The sequence below is a fragment of the Aotus nancymaae genome, unplaced genomic scaffold (genome assembly GCF_030222135.1).
Source record: "Aotus nancymaae isolate 86718 unplaced genomic scaffold, 86718_ANA_hifiasm-v0.15.2.pri h1tg000018l, whole genome shotgun sequence".
In the NCBI taxonomy this organism is placed as follows: Eukaryota; Metazoa; Chordata; class Mammalia; order Primates; family Aotidae; genus Aotus; species Aotus nancymaae.
This window is the reverse complement of record NW_026988430.1, coordinates 2,615,039-2,633,784: the sequence shown is the minus strand read 5'-3', so window position 1 is coordinate 2,633,784 and position 18,746 is coordinate 2,615,039. Positions and strand designations below refer to the sequence as shown.

General features: G+C 54.0%; 2 protein-coding genes and 1 long non-coding RNA gene across 6 annotated transcripts in view; all 3 read left to right on the top strand.

The window, feature by feature from the left end:
- The window catches only part of MYO1C (myosin IC), a 28,832-nt gene extending 25,408 nt beyond the window's left edge, over positions 1-3,424 (top strand). For both annotated transcript variants that reach the window (XM_064378090.1, XM_064378091.1), the window contains exons 29-32: positions 39-109; positions 193-290; positions 395-494; positions 1,899-3,424. In XM_064378090.1, the coding sequence (XP_064234160.1) occupies positions 39-109; positions 193-290; positions 395-494; positions 1,899-1,925 (296 nt within the window). In that variant the 3' untranslated portion in view covers positions 1,926-3,424. The remainder of the gene's footprint in view (positions 1-38; positions 110-192; positions 291-394; positions 495-1,898) is intronic.
- Positions 3,425-9,368: 5,944 nt separating this feature from the next.
- On the top strand, positions 9,369-13,196 carry LOC135275684 (uncharacterized). The gene is made up of 2 exons (XR_010343274.1): positions 9,369-10,300; positions 12,207-13,196. It is a non-coding gene; the product is annotated as an uncharacterized LOC135275684 (long non-coding RNA).
- Positions 13,197-14,188: 992 nt separating this feature from the next.
- CRK (CRK proto-oncogene, adaptor protein) overlaps positions 14,189-18,746 on the top strand; it is a 30,097-nt gene continuing 25,539 nt past the window's right edge. For 2 of the 3 annotated variants that reach the window (XM_021671311.2, XM_021671313.2), the window contains exon 1: positions 14,189-14,468. In XM_021671311.2, the coding sequence (XP_021526986.2) occupies positions 14,228-14,468 (241 nt within the window). In that variant the 5' untranslated portion in view covers positions 14,189-14,227. Of the gene's footprint in view, positions 14,469-16,295; positions 16,842-18,746 lie in introns of those variants that run through there. The other variant, XM_021671312.2, reaches the window with a different exon arrangement.

Here is an 18,746-nt window from a genome sequence, read left to right as displayed (position 1 = left end):
TCTGACGCCCCACCTCTGACCTCTGCCCTCCCCCTCAGGAATCTCTGTCAGCAGCCTGAGCGACGGCCTGTTTGTGCTTCACGTACAGCGTGAGGACAATAAGCAAAAGGTGCCCTTTTGTGGATGAGGGGGAAATGGGGGGTCCTCAAGTTCTGGGCAGGGCCTGACCCCTCCTCCTGCCTGGTCCCCCAGGGAGATGTGGTGCTGCAGAGTGACCATGTGATTGAGACGCTGACCAAGACGGCCCTCAGTGCCGACCGAGTGAACAACATCAACATCAACCAGGGCAGGTGAGGTGTGAGGGGGCCGGGCGGGCACACGGGGGCAGGGCGAGGTCCACCTTGGAGTTGGGGTCTGTCTCTATGAGAAACCCTCACCCACCCTTTTCCCCCAGCATCACATTTGCAGGGGGCCCTGGCAGGGATGGCACCATCGACTTCACCCCCGGCTCGGAGCTGCGCATCACCAAGGCCAAGAACGGGCACCTGGCTGTGGTGAGTGGGGCCTGCTTTCCTGCTCTGGGCCTGGGTGGCGATGGCCAAGCCTTCCTTGGCTGTGCTTTGCAGACCCGGGCATCTCACCCATGGGCCTTAATCCAGCGGGCACCATACCTCCTCCCCCATCCTCTGGCCCACCCGTGAAGGCCAGAGAGAGAGGCCGTTCCAGCCTCTCAATGCAGAAAGTTGTAAAGATGGCAGCACAGGGCAGCACAGTGGCTCCCACCTGTAACCCCAGCACCGAGGGAGGCCCAGGCGGGCAGATCACCTGAGGTCAGGAGTTTGAAACCAGCCTGACCAACATGGTGAAACTCTATTTCTACTAATAATACAAAAATTAGCCGGGCGTGGTGGCAGGTGCCTATAATCCCAGCTGCTAGTGGGGGCTGAGGCAGGAGAATTGCTGGAACCCGGGAGGGGGAGATTGCAGTGAGCCAAGATGGCACCACTGCCCTCCAGCTTGGACAAGAGGGTGAGACTCCATCTCAAAAAAAAAAAAAGTTAGCCTGGCATGGTGGTGGGTGCCTGTAGTCCTAGTTGCTCAGGAGGCTGAGGTGGGAGGATCATTTGAGCCTGGGAGGTTGAGGCTGCAGTGAGCCAAGATCTCACCACTGCACTATAGCCTGGGTGACAAAGTGAGACCCTGTCAAAAAAAAAAAAAAAAGGCAGTGCAGCAATGCAGGGAAGGTACAGGATGACGGGGGTGCCAGGAGGGAGGAGAGGCCCACTCCGGCCAGGGTGGTGGGCATTCCTCTGGGAGTCAGGTGCCAGTCTCCAGGTTGGAGGCCACTAGGCCCCCCAGCTCCTGCCTGCATTGAACCCATGCACCTAAGTGCTGGGGCCAGGCACGGTGGCTCATGTCTGTAATTCCAGCTCTTAGGGAGGCAAAAGCCCAGGAGTTCAAGACCAGCCTGGGCAATATAGCAAGGCCCCACTATGCGCGTGCACGTGCGCGCGTGCGCGTGCACGCGCACACACACACACACAGGCCAGGCACGGTGGCTCACATCTGTCATGCCAGCACTTACACACACACACAGGCCGGGCACAGTGGCTCACATCTGTCATGCCAGCACTTTAGGAGGCCGAGGCAGGTGGATCACCTGAGGCCAGGAGTTAGAGGCCAAGCTGACCAGCATGGTGAAACCCCAACTCTACTAAAAATACAAAAAAAATAGCCGAGGGTGGTGGTGAGTGCCTGTAATGCCAGCTACTGGGGAGGCTGAGGCAGGAGAATTGCTGGAACCCAGGAGGTGGAGGTGGTAGTGAGCTGAGATAGCATCACTATACTCCAGCCTGGGCAACAGAGTGAGACTCCGTCTCAAAAAAAAAAGAGTCGTAAGTGCTGGCCCGCCCCCATCTGCTCCCCTCACCACTGAGCGTCTCTCTCTGCCCCCACAGGTCGCTCCACGGTTCAATTCCCGGTGATAAAGGCGCCCGCCAGACCTTCCCAACCCCCAGTGCTTCGCTTACCTCCCCCCGCAGCTGCCAAAGACTCAAACTTCAGACAGGGACCCAGGGATACCCCAAAGCCCCCCCTGCAGACTCCCGACTCCTGCCCAGCCCTCTCCCGAGGGAGCAGAGGGGCCGGGAGCTCCCCGGGGGTGGGCCAGGCCGGGTCACAGCAATGGCAAAGCCGGGGCCAGAGTGACCCGTGCCAGCCCTACTGCCGATGCCAAATATTTGAGAGAAGGGATCTTTTGCTGAGGTTTTCTCTGAGATGTTTTGATGCTTTATAGGAAACTATTTTTTAAAAAGCCATTTCCCACCCCAGGACACACTGGATGTGTTTTCCCTGACTCTAGCAGGGCAGGGAATGTGGCTGAGAGGTGGGGCGGGCTGGGCTCTGGTGCCCTCTTCCCTGGCCAGGCCACCACCCTCCTCATTCCCTTGGCGCCTTGCCTGTCTGTCCGCCTGTCCCCCTGCCTGCCCACTGCACCTCGTGCGGCCCACTCTGACTTCCACCTGGGGGCTGAGACCACCCTTGCCCGCCTCCTTCCTGCTTTAAGAATGCCCTTTTAGGCTGGGCACGGTGGCTCATGCCTGTAATCCCAGCGCTTTGGGAGGCCGAGGCGGGTGGATCACCTGAGGTCAGGAGTTTGAGACCATCCTGGCCAACATGGTGAAACCCCTTCTCTACTAAAAATACAAAAATTAGCTGGGCGTGGTGGCGGGCGCCTGTAATCCCAGCTTTTCGGGAGGCTGAGGCAGGAGAGTCGCCTGAACCCGGGAGGTGGAGGCTGCAGTGAGCCGAGATCGCACCACTGCACTCCAGCCTGGGCGACAGAGCGAGACTCCATCTCAAAAACAAGAAAGAATGCCCTTTCACTGTCATGATCATTCCGCTCTGAGGGCGTGCTGGAGTGGGGAAAGATGTCTCAGACTGTAGAGGTCCGAAGACCCTTGAGATCGTCGAGCCCAACCCTGATGTTTCAGAGTGGAAGATGGAAAGGGGAAGGGCTTGCCCACGTCACACAGCAGGTGCCGCAAAACCAGGACTGCCAGCCTCCTCCGAGTGCCTCCCCGCCGCTCCCAGGGACGGGGGTCCTGTAAAACACAGGTCTCCTCTTAAGAGTGGATCTGGCTCCCTGACCAGCCCTTAGCCCTGGGGGCCGCCAGGTGGGAAGAGCGCTTCTGCCTGGGTCCATGCCTTGGCACGGCAGACACCTTGCCCACACACTTGGGCCCCACTCGAGGACGTAGGGCTTTTCTTGGCCTCTGACCCCTCCCTGGCACGGGAGCCTGGGGAAGGGACTGGCCATGGGAGGAGCGGCAGGGGCATCACCTCTTTCTGCTGCTTCTCCCCACCCCTGCTCTCAGGGCCTGGGGGCTGCCCAGCTGCCTCTGTACCCTTTGGGGGTCTCAGCCCACTGCTGACACTTCTGCAATCCAGAGAAACACTAAATAAAGCAATATGTGTTTGCCAACGTGGTCTCCCTGTAAATATTAGGAAAAGAGAGGGCCTGTGGGAGGCGGCCGAGGGCCTTGGGTTGCAGGGAGTTGTGTTCCGTTTTGTTTTTGAAACAGTCTTCTGTCACCCAGGTTGTAGTGCAGTGGCACAATCTCGGCTCACTGCAACCTCCGCCTCCCAGGTTCAAGTGGTTCTCCTGCCTCAGCCTCCCGATAGCTGGGATTACCAGCACCCGCTACCACGCCCAGCTAATTTTATTTATTTGTTTTTTTGAGACGGATTCTTTGCTCTGTTGCCCAGGCTGGAGTGCAGGGGTGTGATCTCAGCTCACTGCAACGTCCGCTTCCTGGGTTCAAACAGTTCTGCTGTTTCACCCTCATGAGTAGCCGGGATTACAGGCCTCTACCACCACTCCCAGCTAATTTTTTTTTTTTTCTTTTTGAGATGGAGCCTCGCTCTGTCACCCAGGCTGGAGTGCAGTGGTGTGATCTTGGCTCACCGCAATCTCCGCCTTCCGGCTATAAGCGATTCTCCTGCCTCGGCCTCCCAAGTAGCCAGGATTACAGGGGGCATCCCACCACATCCACCTAATTTTTGTACCTTTAGTAGAGATGGGGTTTCACCATGTTGGTCAGGCAGGTCTTGAACTCCTGACCTTGTGATCTACCCGCCTTGGCCTCCCAAAGTGCTGGGATCACAGGTGTGAGCCACCAAGCCCGGCCATTTTTGTATTTTTAGTAGAGATGGGGTTGCACCGTATCCATCAAGTTGGTCTTGAACTTCTGACCTCAGGTGATCCACTTGCCTTGGCCTCCCAAAGTGCTGGGGTTACAGGTGTGAGCCATGGTGCCCAGCCACAGCTAATTTTTTTGTTTATTTTTAAAGGGTCTTGCTCTGTCACCTGGGCTGGAGTGCTCACTGCAGTCTTGATCTTCTGGGCTCAAGTGATCCCACCTCAGCTTCCCAAGTAGCTGGGACTGCAGGCACGCACCACCATGCCTGGCTAAATTTTTTTTTCTTTCTACATTGCCCAGGCTGGTTTCGAGCTCCTAGGCTCAGGTGATCCTCATGCCTCGGCTTCCTAAAGTGCTGGGGTTACAGGTGTGAGCCGCTGTACCTGGCCTGCATTGCTGTGTTGGCCTTGTCCTCAGAAGAAGCGAGGCAGGGCCCCCACCCTAGGGAAGGGGAGTGGCCAGCAGGGGCACTGTGGACCCGGTGTGTGGCTGAGGAGAAACCAGCATCACACGCAGACCTGGCCCTGTGGTCCTCAGCCGGGTGGGCAGAGCTGTGGGCAGGACAGAGCCCCCATGCAGGTGGTAGAGTAGCAAGAGCACGCTGATGAGACGGGCTCAGATGGTGGAGAAAGAAAGGGGGGGTTGTACACATGTCCTAGAAGTGATGTAGGAACTGGGTCCCAAAGGATTGCTCCCTTGTTCTGGCCGGCGCGGTGGCTCACGGCTGTAATCCCAGCGCTTTGGGAGGCCAAGGCGGGCATATCACCTGAGGACGGGGGCCACCATTGTGAAACTCTGTCTCTACTAAACAAAAATTAGCCAGGCGTGGTGGTGCATGCCTGTAATCCTAGCTACTCAGGAGGCTGAGACAGGAAAATCATTTTAACCCAGGTTGTGGTGAGCTGAGATCACACCGTTGCACTCGGCCTGGGCAACAGGACCACAACTCCGTGTCAAAAAAAAAAAAAGGGGGATTGTTCTCCCGTTCAAATTTTTTTTTTTTTTGAGATGGAATCTCGGTCTGTTGCCTAGGCTGGAATGCAATGGCGCAAGATCTCAGCTCACTACAACCTCCGCCTCCCAGGTTCAAGCAATTCTCCTGCCTCAGCCTTTTGAGTAGCTGGGATTACAGGTGCCCACCACCACACCCGGCTAATTTTTGTGTTTTCAGTAGAGACGGGGTTTCACCATGTTGGCCAAGCTGGTCTCAAACTCCTGACCAGAGGTGATCCTCCTGCCTCGGACTCCCAAAGTACTGGGATTACAGGAGTGAGCCACTGCGCCTGGCCACTCCTTGTTTAAATTCTGTTGCAAGTGATAAACCCTGGCTTGGGCAAAAAAAAAAACAAAAAACGGGCATTTATTAGCACTGGCACCTTAGTCCCAGGGCAGGGCTGCTGCTGGTGCTCACACGTTTTCGGGAATGTGTCTGCCACTGTCGCTTGGCTCAGCCTCGTCCACGGCGGCTCCTTTCCCAAGCAGATTCTCACCTCGAGGTGAGGTGGCAGCAACAGCCACCCACAGCTCCAGGCTTTTATTCTGTCAGTTCAGCATTGGAGGCAGAAAGAGGAAGTGTCTCTTTCCCAAATTTTGAAAGTCTCAGAGCAGATTCTCAGTGCACCAAGTTGAAGGAGGTACTCCGCCCCGAGCCAATCACCGCAGTGAGCGAGAAGGGCCGGTTCTGATTGGTCAGGCCTGGAGTGCCAGCCCCCCAAGGGAGCCTTGTGAACCTCACCGGAAGCCAGGAGGACTAAGAGTGGGAGGAGAGGGCTCCCCAAAATGAAATCAGTGTCACCTCCACAAGAAAGAGAATGAGTGGCCCGGGCGCCATGACTCACGCCTGTAATCCCAGCACTTTGGAAGGCCGAGGCGGGTGGATCACCTGAGGTCAAGAGTTCAAGACTAGCATGACCAACATGGTAAAACCCCCTCTCTACTAAAAATACAAAACTTAGTTCGTTGTGGTGGCATGCGCCTCTAATCCCAGCTACTCAGGAGGCTGAGGCAGGAGAATCGCTTAAACCTGGGAGGCGGAGGTTGCGGTGAGCCAAGATCACACCATTGCACTCCAGCCTGGGCAACAAGAGCAAGACTCCGTCTCAAAAAAAAAAAAGAGAGAGAGAATGAAGGCTTCAGGCTGCAACCACGGTGCCAGCAGATGGCTGCTTTTCCAGAGAGCGGCATGCTGTGGGTGGAGGGAACGGTGTGTGGGGGGCTTAGAGGCAAGAAAAGGTTTAGCCCGGTGTCAGGACAGCTGCCTGAGGAGCTTAGATTTCTAACCTGCGGCAGAGGATCTCAATGAGATACGTGAGAGACCACGCAACGTATGACACCCTGGGCTTCACACGCTCCTGTCTGCACCCCTAAATGTTGATGCCTCTCCCCACGACTAATTTTCCCAAGGAGAAATGAAAGCACCACAATAATTTGTCCACTTTATCAGTAGTAACAGTGGCTCCAAGAAGCTGATAGATAAGATAGGTATTGAGGTTAAGGGCAATTACACCCTTCATAACTGTGACACATTCCTTTCTCTAGCGAACCAGAATGCATGTGAGAGCTCTGCCTTTTTCTTTTTTTGCGACAGAGTCTCTCTCTGTTGCTCAGGCTGGAGTGCAGTAGTGTGATCTCAACTCGATGCAACCTCTGCCTCCCGGGTTCGAGTGATTCTTCTGCCTCAGCCTCCCGAGTAGCTGGGACTACAGGTGTGTGCCACCACGCCCGGCTAAGTTTTGTATTTTTAGTAGAGACGGGTTTCACCATGTTGGCCAGGCTGGTCTCGAACTCCTGACCTCAGGTGATCCTCTCACCTCGGACTCCCAAAGTGCTGGGATTACAGGTGTGAGCTACCACACCCAGTCTCCTTTGCACATTTCAAGACGACTGGTCCCTGTCTCTGCAAAACTACAGGCTACCCATTGAGGTGACTGGGGTGCCCCTTTCTCATAGTCAATCCCTTAGACATTTCCCTGTCCCCTTTGTACCCTTCCTGTTTCCATATCTGGATGAGAACAGGGCTGAAATGTATTTTCCCACCACCGTAAATTGTACCTGCACACACACACCTTCTCTTTTTCTCTCTTACACACATTTTGGAAGGTGATACTGTCAGTTTTCTCTTTAAATAGCAATTTTTGCTTGCTACAAATAATTGTCTTTTTAGGCCGGGAGTGGTGACTTATGCCTATAATCCCAGGTGGGTGGATCATTTGAAGTCAGGAGTTCTAGACCCACCTGGCCAACATGGTGAAACCCATCTCTAATAAAAATACAAAAATTAGTCGGCCGTGGTGGCAGACACCTGTAATCTCAGCTACTTGGGAGGCTGAGGCAGGAGAATCACTTGAACCCAGGAGGCAGAGGTTGCAGTGAGCTAAGATTGCGCCATTGTACTCCAGCCTGGGCAACAGAGCGAGATTCTGTCTCAAAAAAAAAAAAAAGGTCTTCTTTTGTCAGAAGAGTTGGGAGTGGAAGATTTGGGTGTATTTTTCTCTTGGGATGAGCAGCCTTCCATTCTCTTCCCCCTCCATCTGCTTCAGACGCCTCCTTTCAGGAACCTGCCTTTTCTCCTTTCCCCACCCGAAATACACACCAGGAAGCTTTCCTAAGCAAGAAAGTCAGTTTCTTTGTAGGACAGGTCTCCAGCTTATCAGAGGGCAGAAGCCTCCCTTGTAGCTGCAAATCCTCATGTTTGAAGGTGAGGGAGGAGGATGAGAAAAGAGAGGGGTGGGCTTGTTCACTTACTGTCCCAGGGTTGACTCCTGCTCCCATATTGTGGGTCTGAATTTGTGGGTTCTCCTCCGTCTACAAGGAGGGAAGACACACTTGAGTGTTGGCTGATGGCTGGGTCTTCCCTTCTTGTCAGTCTCATTATTTTCCAGCTCACTGTGATTACTTCTTTCTTTTCCTTTTTTTTTTTTTTTTGAGATGGAGTCTCGCTTTGTCACCCAGGCTGGAGTGCAGTGGCAAGATCTCAGCTCACTGCAACCTCCACCTCCTGGGTTCAAGCGATTCTCCTGCCTCAGCCTCCCACGTAGCTGAGATTACAGGCGCACGTCACTACACCCAGCTAATTTTTTGTATTTTTGGTAGAGACGAGGTCTCACCATGTTGGCCAGGCTGGTCTGGAACTCCTGACCTCATGATTTGCCCACCTCGGCCTCCAAAAGTGCTGGGATTACAGGCGTGAGCCACCACACTGAGCCTCTTCTTTCTTTTTATTCTTTTTCTTTTTTTTGAGATGGACTCTTGCTGTGTCGCCCAGGCTAGAGCACAGTGGCACAATCTTGGCTCACTGCAACCTCTGCCTCCCAGGTGAATCGATTCTCCTGACTCAGCCTCCCAAGTAGCTAGGACTACAGGCACCTGCTGCTGTGCCTGGCTAATTTTTGCATTTTTAGTAGAGACAGTGTTTCACTCCTTGGCCAGGCTGGTCTCAAACGCCTGATCTCAAGTGATTCACCTGCCTTGGCCTCCCAAAGTGCTGAGATTACAGTCGTGAGCCACCGCACCCAGCCTATTCTTAAAAAAATTCAGGCCGGACACGGTGGCTCACGCCTGTAATCCCAGCACTTTGGGAGGCCGAGGTAGGTGGATCACGAGGTCAAGAGATCGAGACCATCCTGGTCAACACGGTGAAAACCCGTCTCTACTAAAAATACAAAAAATTAGCTGGGCATGGTGGCACATGCCTGTAATCCCAGCTACTCAGGAGGCTGAGGCAGGAGAATTGCCTGAACCCAGGAGGCAGAGGTTGCGGTGAGCCGAGATCGCGCCATTGCACTCCAGCCTGGGTAACAAGAGCGAAACTCCGTCTCAAAAAAAAAAAAAAAAAAAAAATTCTGGCCGGGGCCAGGTGTGATGGCTCACGCCTATAATCCCAGCACTTTGGGAGGCTGAGGCGGGTGGATCACGAGGTCAAGAGATCAAGATCATCCTGGTCAATATGGTGAAACCCCCGTCTCTACTAAAAATGCAAAAATTAGCTGGGCGTATTGGCACATGCCTGTAGTCCCAGCTACTTGGGAGGCTGAGGCAGGAGAACTGCTTGAACCCAGGAGGTGGAGGTTGCGGCGAGCCAAGATTGCGCCATTGCACTCCAGCTTGGCAACAAGAGTGAAACTCCGTCTTAAAAAAAAAAAAAAAAAAAAAAAAAAATTCTGGCCGGGTGCGGTGGCTCATGCCTATAATCCCAGCACTTTGGGAAGCTGAGGTGGGCAAAACAGGATGTAATGAGTTCGAGACCAGCCTGGCCAACATGATGAAACCCCGTCTCTACTAAAAATACAAAAATTAGCCGGGCGTGGTGGTGCTTTCCTGTAGGCCCAGGTACCTGGGCGGCTAAGGCAGAAGAATCGCTTGAACCCAGGAGGCGGTGGTTGCAGTGAGCCGAGATCAAGCCACTGCACTCCAGCCTGGGCAACACAACAAAAGTCTGTCTCAAAAAAAAAAATCTTTTTCTCATAATTTCCATGTGCCCTAGGGAGGGATCTTAGAAGTACTGCTTTGGAACAGGCCGTCTCTGGGTAAGGTCCAGAGCTCACAGGCCAGCCAGAATTCACAGTGGGATGACTGCTGCTGCCGGCTCATGCTGCCAGGCTGTGACTAAGCCAGGGTCATGATGAGTCACCTACACCAGGAAAGGTGCCCTTGTCCCTCCCAGCCCCCACCCCTGCTTCCCCAGAACAGGCTGGAGGGTGTGTAAGGTGAGTGCAGAAGGGCTGCGTTATTCATTAGACCATAATCCACAGCTGACTGATTTTTTAAAATGTAGATTTCTGCCATCCCCTCCTCCCAATTCCTATCTCAGAAATTTGAGGCTGTAGCACAGTGACCATAGCTGCTTCTCCTTCCAGGACTGGAATCCTAGCTCCTCTCTCTGCCACCGTGTATCTCTGGACAAGTTACTTAAACACTCTGAGCTTCGGTTTTGTCTTCTGTAAGATGGGGAGACTTGTCAAATAAGGTTGCTGAGAGGATTAAATGAGATGATCCATACACAGGCCGTCAGCACCACACCTGGCAGATAGTCATCTCTGAGTAAATGGCAGCTGTCCTGAAACATGGATGGAGCACCTCGTACACTAGCTGCTTGGCCTTTAAGGAACCGTGGCATGGGACACAGATGGAACTGCCAATGAAAAATTACAGCAGAACAGGTAAGAGCTGTCATGGGAAGAATTTGGACATACAGCCACTGATGCGGAGCCAGAGTGTGTGATGGGCTGGCGAAGAAAGGGATGACATTTGAATTTGAGACTCCAGAGTGGAAAGAAGAGCATCCCAGGAAAAAGAAACACAGCACTCACACAGGAGCAGTTAAATGAGACTGTGGACCAGCAGGCAGCACATCGGTAATCCCAGCTACTAAGGAGGCTGAGGAAGGAGGATCCCTGGAGCCCAGGAATCAGAGTCCAATCTGGGCACCATAGTAAGACCTCATCTCTCTCTCTCTCTCTTTGGAGACAGAGTCTCGCTCTGTCGCCCATGCTGGAGTGAAAGTGACGTGATCTTGGCTCACCACAACCTCCATCTCCCTGGTTCAACTGTTTCTCCTGCCTCAACCTCCTGAGTAGCTGGGATTACAGGTGTCTGCCACCACACCGGGACAATTTTTGTATTTTTTTTTTTTTTTTTAAAGACGAGTTTTCACCATGTTGGTCAGGGTGGTCTTGAACTCCAGACCTCAGGTGATCCACTCGCCTCAGCCTCCAAAGTGCTTGGATTACAGGCATGAGCCACCACATCCGGCCTTTGTATTTTTAGTAGAGATGATGGGGTTTCCCCATGTTGGTCAGGATGTTCTCAAACTCCTGAACTTATGATCTGCCTGCCTCAGCCTCCCAAAGAGCTGGGATTACAGGTGTTAGCCACCGCGCCTGGTCTTTTTTTTTTTTTTTTTTGAGACGGAGTTTCGCTCTTGTTACCCAGGCTGGAGTTTAATGGCGCGATCTCGGCTCACCGCAACCTCCGCCTCCTGGGTTCAGGCAATTCTCCTGCCTCAGCCTCCTGAGTAGCTGGGATTACAGGCGTACGCCACCATGCCCAGCTAATTTTTTGTATTTTTAGTAGGGACGGGGTTTCACCATGTTGACCAGGATGGTCTCGATCTCTTGACCTCGTGATCCACCGGCCTCGGCCTCCCAAAGTGCTGGGATTACAGGCTTGAGCCACTGCGCCCGGCCTTTTTTTTTTTTTTTTTTTTTTTTGAGACAGTATCTCCCTCTGTCATGCAGGCTGGAGAGCAATGGTGTGATCTTGGCTCACTGTAACCTCTGCCTCCTGGCTTCAGGTGATCTGGCCGACTCAACCTTCCAAAGTGTTGGGATTGCAGGTGTGAGCCACGGTGCTAGGCAGATCTGTATTTTACAAAACGCAGGGGGAGCTGTTTGCAGTGCAATTGGGGCAGCCATACAAAAGAGCACCAGCAATGCTAGCCGGGATGGTGCTTCACGCCTGTCATCCCAGCACTTTGGGAGGCCAAGGAGGACGGATCACAAGGTCAGGAGTTTGAGACCAGCCTGTCCAGGATGGTGAAACCCCATCCCTACTAAAAATCCAAAAATTAGCCGGGCGTGTTGACTGGTGCCTGTAATCCCAGCTATTGGGGAGGCTGAGGCAAGAGAATCGCTTGAACCCGGGAAGCAGAGGTTGCAGTGAGCCGAGATTGTGCCACTGCCCTCCAGCCTGGGCAACAGAGTGAGACTCTGTCTAAGAAAAGAGCACCAGCGAGCAAGCTGCTCATAGGAACACAGTCCAGAGGTGAACATGATGGCAGTGAGAGTAGGAGATGCCCCTGGCCACAATTTAGTGTTTGGAATTATCTGGGCAGGTGATCCCAAGGCCTCAAAAGAGAGGAGAACTCTGTACTTCACATGGCTTGGCACACTGCTCCCTTTGCTTTGAATGTCCTTCCCCATTTGCCATTCAACAGTTAACACATGCCACCTCCTCTGGGAAGCTTTCCTGGATTACTCCATAGAGTGGACTGGGGGCGCTGCTCTGTGTCCATATCCGTCTCCCACGATAGCACTCGTCAGCATTTCTCATCCTTTTGTCATCCAGTTTCCAGGCTGCTCTCAGTGGTCTGTGAGTTGGAGGATGAGGAGGACAGGGCCCGGCCTCCATCACCTTTGCACCAGCAGTGCAGGCAGACTGTCAGTAACAATGTGCTGAATGGATCAATGAAAACGAGAACGTCAGCGGCCTGCGGAGAATCGAGAGGAATGCGCAGAAACAGACCAATGTGGCCTGGCGCAATGGCTGTCGCCTGTAATCTCAGCACTCTGGGAGGCCGAGGCAAGTGGATTACCTGAGGTTAGGAGTTTGAGACCACCCTGGCCAAACAAAGTGAAACCCCATCTCTGCTAAAAATTCAAACATTAGCCGGGTGTGGTGGTGGGCACTGTAAGGCCGGTTGCCTCGCCGGGAGCTCGGACGCACCCCGCCCCCACCCCCGCCCGCTTTTTTTCCCCAAAGCCCGGACATGCTCGGACAAGCTCGGGCAAGCTCAGATAAGCTTAGACATGCTCAGACATGTCCTCTCCTCCCCTTCTCGCACAGCCTGGTCTTCAAACAAAGGCTTGTAACCATACCCAATAGTAGTCCTGCTTTGCCCGCACCCTGCTATCCCAAACCAATCGAGCTATTTCACTCCCTATAAAACCCCATGTCTGCTTTGGGAGGCCGAGGCGGGTGGATCACGAGGTCAAGAGATTGAGACCATCCTAGTCAACAAGGTGAAACCCCGTCTCTACTAAAAATACAAAAATTAGCTGGGCATGGTGGCGTGCGCCTGTAGTCCCAACTACTGGGGAGGCTGAGGTAGGAGAATTGCTTGAACTCAGGAGGCAGAGGTTGCGGTGAGCCGAGATCGCGCCATTGCACTCCAGCCTGGGTAACAAGAGCGAAACTCCAACTCAAAAAAAAAAAAAAAAAACAAAAAAAAACAAAAAACAAAACCATGTCTGAGAGGAGTCCGTGCGACTTCTCCGGCCCCTCCTGTCAGACCGCAGAACCTCACCCAGGAGCCTGAATAAATTCCTTCGCACTGGATCTTCTTGTGCTGGCCTCAGTCTCTTCCTTTTAAACTCGGTGAGAACAAACCTTACAGGCACCTGTAGTCCTAGCTGCTCGGGAGGCTGAGACAGGAGAATCGCTTGAACCCAGGAGGCAGAGGTAGCAGTGAGCAGAGACTGGGCCACGGCACTCCAGCCTGGGTGACAGAGCGAGAATCCGTCTCCAAAAAAAAAAACAAAAAAACAAAAGTAGGAAGAAGCCGGACGCGGTGGCTCACGCCTGTAATCCCAGCACTTTGGGAGGCCGAGGCGGGCTGATCACGAGGTCACACGTTCGAGACCAGCCTGGCCAAGATGGTGAAACTCCGTCGCTATTAAAAATACCAAAAAAAGTTAGCCGGGCGTGGTGGCGCGCGCCTGTAGTCCCAGCTACTCAGGAGGCGGAGGTGGGAGAATCGCTTGAGCCCGGGAGGCGGAGGTTGCAGTGAGCCGACATCGCGCCACTGCACTACAGCCTGGGCGTCAGGGCGAGACTCCGTCTCAAAAAAAAAAAGACTGACACCTTAGGAAGTCTGGCCGAAAACTCCGGGGGCCACATACATCTTTTCTCGTCCAGTTTTGTCTGGGAGTCGCTGCCTAGAAGACCCAGGCTGTCCAAGAACGCGAGCCTGGGAAGCTAGGGGACGGGCGAGGAAAACACCGCAGCCAGCGGCGCAGGCGCACATCTCTGCGGGAGGCGGTGAGGCCCCGCCCCCACGCCCTAGACCCCGCCTCCCAGACTCCGCAGCGTCGAGCCCTGCCTGGCGGCACCGCCCATGAGGCCGCGTGCGCAGTGCGGGCGCGAGGCCGTCTTTCCCTTCTCCCAATGGCGGGCGGCGGGCCCCTTCCCGGTAGCCTCCCCCGGGCAGGGAGCGCGTCATTTCCGGTGGGGAAGGCCCGCGGCCGCCGCCGCCATTTCGGGTGCTGCTGTGAGGCTGAAACCGGAGCCGGTCCGCTGGGCGGCGGGCGCTAGGGGCAGGAGGGGCGCGTGCTGCGGCGGCAGCCCAGCGTGTAGGCGCGGAGGCAGCCATGGCGGGCAACTTCGACTCGGAGGAGCGGAGTAGCTGGTACTGGGGGCGTCTGAGTCGGCAGGAGGCGGTGGCGCTGCTGCAGGGCCAGCGGCACGGGGTGTTCCTGGTGCGGGACTCGAGCACCAGCCCCGGGGACTATGTGCTCAGCGTGTCCGAGAACTCGCGCGTTTCTCACTACATCATCAACAGCAGCGGCCCGCGCCCGCCGGTGCCGCCGTCGCCCGCGCAGCCTCCGCCCGGTGAGGGACGGACGGGACGGACGGGCCGGGGGGGCTGGGCGGGGTGAGGCCCGCGGAACTGGTAGCCCGGCCGGCTGCTCCAGCAGACCCTCGGGGGTCGCGGGCCGAGGGCTGGGGGACTGCGGCACCCAGCGGGGGAGCAGGAGCGTGGAGAGGAGGAGCCGCGGGCCGAGGCCCCTGGGTGTGCCTGCGGAGGGCGGCCCGGGGAAAGGGAACTGCTTCGGCCCAGGGTGGGGCTGGCCCCTGGGCCCCGCGGTAGGGGAGGGAGGGCAGGGCAGCGTGCGGACAAAGAGCCGAGGGAGCTGTTGGCACTGCGGGGGCATCCCTTGGCAGCGATGCCCAGAATGAATCCGGTAATCCTGCAAATGGCTTTTAGGCTGGAATCGTTTCCTGCCGGGTTTGGCCGTGCTCCCCTGGTGGCCTGGGGTGGGAAGTCACCACGTACTGGCCGGGAGGGATGGAGACACCCTCAGGAAGCCGGTCCGTTTTTTCCTTTCTTGGGCATTTTTCCAAAATACTTCCACCGTCCTCTTCCCCGGTGGAGGCCGAAGGTGGTGAACTAAGTGCCTGGGTGATCGGAGGACGCCTTCAGGAACTAGCCCGACCCAGTGTCGGGGCATGCTGGCGGTGTCGGAGCGGTCTAAGCGTCCCGTAAGCTGTCCTCCGCTGTTACAGGCTCTGGTTCTCAAAGTGTTTAGTGGAGGAAAGACATCTTATTCCAGAAAGTAAACCCGAAGTCAGGCAATGGAAACAGCCCCGTCCCTGGAAGGACCTGGAACTTGATATTCCCTGGACTTGAACAGGGTCCGTGTGTACTCCAGGGCGTGACCTTGCTCAGTGAGCTGAGGCTGCGGGCTGGATCTTCCTGGATATTGGGAACAGACTGCGCAGAGGACATGAATGGTCTGCGCGGGGTTTACTTGCCGGGGACCCCAGGGAGGTGACTGTCTTGCCGGTGACATTGAGTTGTTTGGGAGGATTAAGGGAGTAGATACGTGTCCTCAGTGCTCAGACTGTGAGGTGCAGAGTCATTCTGAGGTCCCGTTAAATGTGTATGTCTGCGGAACATAGTCAGGACTTCTCGTGCCTTCACGCTGTTGCCAAGTCCAAGCAGCTTCTTCTCGGCCAGCTGAGACTAGCTCCGGACTAGCCTCCTATGAATCTAGAAGCTCCTGAGCCAGCCTTTGTACGCTTGCCCTTGTAGGATAGTTCTGATTTAGATGTACTTGCTCTGGCCAGAAATAAGAGAACTGGATGGGCAGTTTCTTTGTGGTTAACACATACCAATTTTTATTTTACTTTTTTCTGAGACGGAGTCTTGTTCGGATGCCCAGGCCAGAGCGCAGTGGCGCAATCTTGGCTCACTGAAGCCTCCACCTCCTGGGTTCAGGCGATTCTCCTGTCTCAGCCTCCCGAGCAGCCGGGATTATAGGCACGTACCCCCACGCCCGACTAATTTTTGTATTTTTTTGTTGTTTTGTTGTTGTTTTTATTGAGACGGGGTCTCGCTATGTTGTCCAGGCTGTAGTGCAGTGGCTGTTCACAGGCGCGATCCCACTACTGATCGGCACGGGAGTTGTTTGACCTGCTCCATTTCCGACCTAGGTCAGTTCACCCCTCCTTAGGCAACCTGGTGGTCCCGCGCTCCCGGGAGGTCACCATATTGATGCTGAACTTAGTGCGGACACCCGATCGGCATAGCGCACTACAGCCCAGAACTCCTGGGCTCAAGCGATCCTCCCACCTCAGCCTCCAGAGTAGCTGGGACTACAGGCACACACCACAGCGCCCGGCTATTTTTGTATTTTTTCTTTCTTTTTTTTTTTTTCCAGAGGGAGAAGGAAAATAATTTTTTTATTTTTATTTTTAAGTAAAGGCGGGGTTTCACCATGTTGACCAGGCAGACCTCGAACTGCTGACCTCAGGTGAACCGCCTGCCCCAAAGTACTAGGATTACAGGCATGAGCCTCCACTCCTGGCTCAGCACATACCAATTTTTAAAAATGAATATGGGGTCTTTATATTCACAAATTATCCTGGGTCCTTCTCATTCTGGTCAGCTTAATAGTATTATAATATGAGATGGGAATATTGATACCCATGTGTTTGCCCTGAACCAGATTCTATTCTACTTTGATGCCACCTGCATGGTATCTAGGGTTTTGCATTCCACATGGTAACATGATGGCAAACTGTTGTTGAAATTCACTTTTCAGCCTTTTGTTTCACACCTCAGCGTAATGATTTTCTCTCTCAGCACTTACCTTGATATTGAGCACCACCTTTTCAAAACAGATAAGAGCTCAGTTCCTTGGCCCTGGACAGAAGGCGAAGATTGCCAAAGCTTGTGGATGGAGTGTGGAAAATTCACAAGTAATTGTGATAATTCTTTCTGCTATGTACCCCGTATTCCATGATTCAGTTGCTGTCTTTCTCTCTTGCTTCTGAGACAGGGCCTTTGTCACCCATGCTGGAGCGCAGTAACATGAGCACTGCTCACTGCACCCTTGACTTCCCAGCCTCAAGACGTCCTCCCACTTTAGCGTCCTGAGTAGCTGGGACTCACAGGTGTGTGCCACCATGCCTGGCTAACTTTTTAAAACGTTTTTGTAGAGATGAGGGCTCTCACTGTGTTGTCCAGGCTGGTCTCAAATCTCCTCGGCTCAGTCATCCTCAGGCTCCCAAAGTGCTGGGATTACAGCTGTGATCCACGGTACCTGACCAGTTGCTGTCATTTTTTTTTTTTTTTTGAGACAGTTTTTACTCTTGTCTCCCATGCTGGAATGCAATAGCTCTGTCTCAGCTCACTCCAACTTCTGCCTCCCAGATTCAAGTGATTCTCCTGCCTCAGCCTCCTGAGTAGCTTGGGACTACAGGGGTGCACCACCATGCCCAGCTAATTTTTATATTTTTAGTGGAGATGGGGTTTAACCATGTTGACCAGGCTGGTCTCCTCTCCTGACTTCAGGTGATCCACCCGCCTCAGCCTACCAAAGTGCTGGGATTACAGGTGTGAGCCACCGCACCCAGCCACTAGCCACTTGTAGGAACTTTATTAGATGGGTGTTTGACCCCAATTGACAGAGTTAGGGGTGGAGGGACATAGAAGTTAGATAACTCAGACAGCTCCCAAATGAGAGCCCAAATACGTGGAACCTGCAAAGGCCCATCCTCATCCTCACCGTCTTCAGAACGCTCTGTTTGCTTAGGAGGCTGCACATCTTGATACCTCTTTGGGATACTTTCTCAAATGGAAGCCATTGGCCTTTTTAGCCTTTTGTATTGGACAGGTGGTGGTGGGTATTTAAGCCACTCCTGTAAATACCATGGGCAAAGAAGGAAGGGAGGGAGCCACAATTGAGGAGAGAAGGGAAGAAAGGGACTGGTGGATCACTTGAGGTCAGGAGTTCGAGACCAGCCTAGCCAAACCTCATCTCTCCTAAAACAAAAATTAGCCAGGTGTGGTGGTGGGCGCCTGTAATCCCAGCTGCTTGGGAGGCTCAGGCAGGGAGAATTGCTTGAACCCGGGAGGCAGAGGTTGCAGTGAGCAGACATGGCACCAAAAGAGAAAGTGCTGTGAGATCAAGGAGAGTCTGATGCTCCAGTCACTCTCTGGGTAGCCTTGCCACAAGTGATTTGACCTGTTTTAGCCACAGAGCCCCTAGGTGTTCTTCCTGAAACTTTCTGGGTGGGAGTGGTGGTGTAAAAATTGTTGTAACCTGAGGGTTGAAGTGCTTAGAAGGCTTAGAAGTAATGGGTTGAGCAGGTACAGAGAAGCCATAAGGATATCCTCTCCTTGCATTGATTTTGATTTCAGTATGTGTGAATTTGTAACTCCACGTTCAGAATCTAGCACAGGGTGATGGAGAACAAGCCAGGAGGTTTTCCAGGTCCCAGACATCTGTGAGTCCTGTGGTTGCTTCTGTTCTCTAGACTGGCTGGCCGTGTCTCCTTCCTTTCCCGCCCTTCTGTTTCCTACCTTTGGCTGTTTGTGGTTGGAAGGAGAGGAAAGAGAAAAGGGAGCCGGAACACACAGCTGTGGTGAGGTTTGGGCTTATCTGGGACTTGTCTATGTTCTGTTCTCCTCCCTTCCTTCTGGAGTTTGGGTCAGTGAAGCTCGATGGCCCCGTGAGTCTAACTGCCCCAGCAGTGCACAGACATGGGCATTTCTCTGTGAAGTGATAATACTGTGTAAGTCAAGTCCATCAAAGGGTTCCCACGGCATTTTGCTTGCATTTCTGTGTATATTGGGATGTCGAGCAAGAGGAAAGTTGTAGT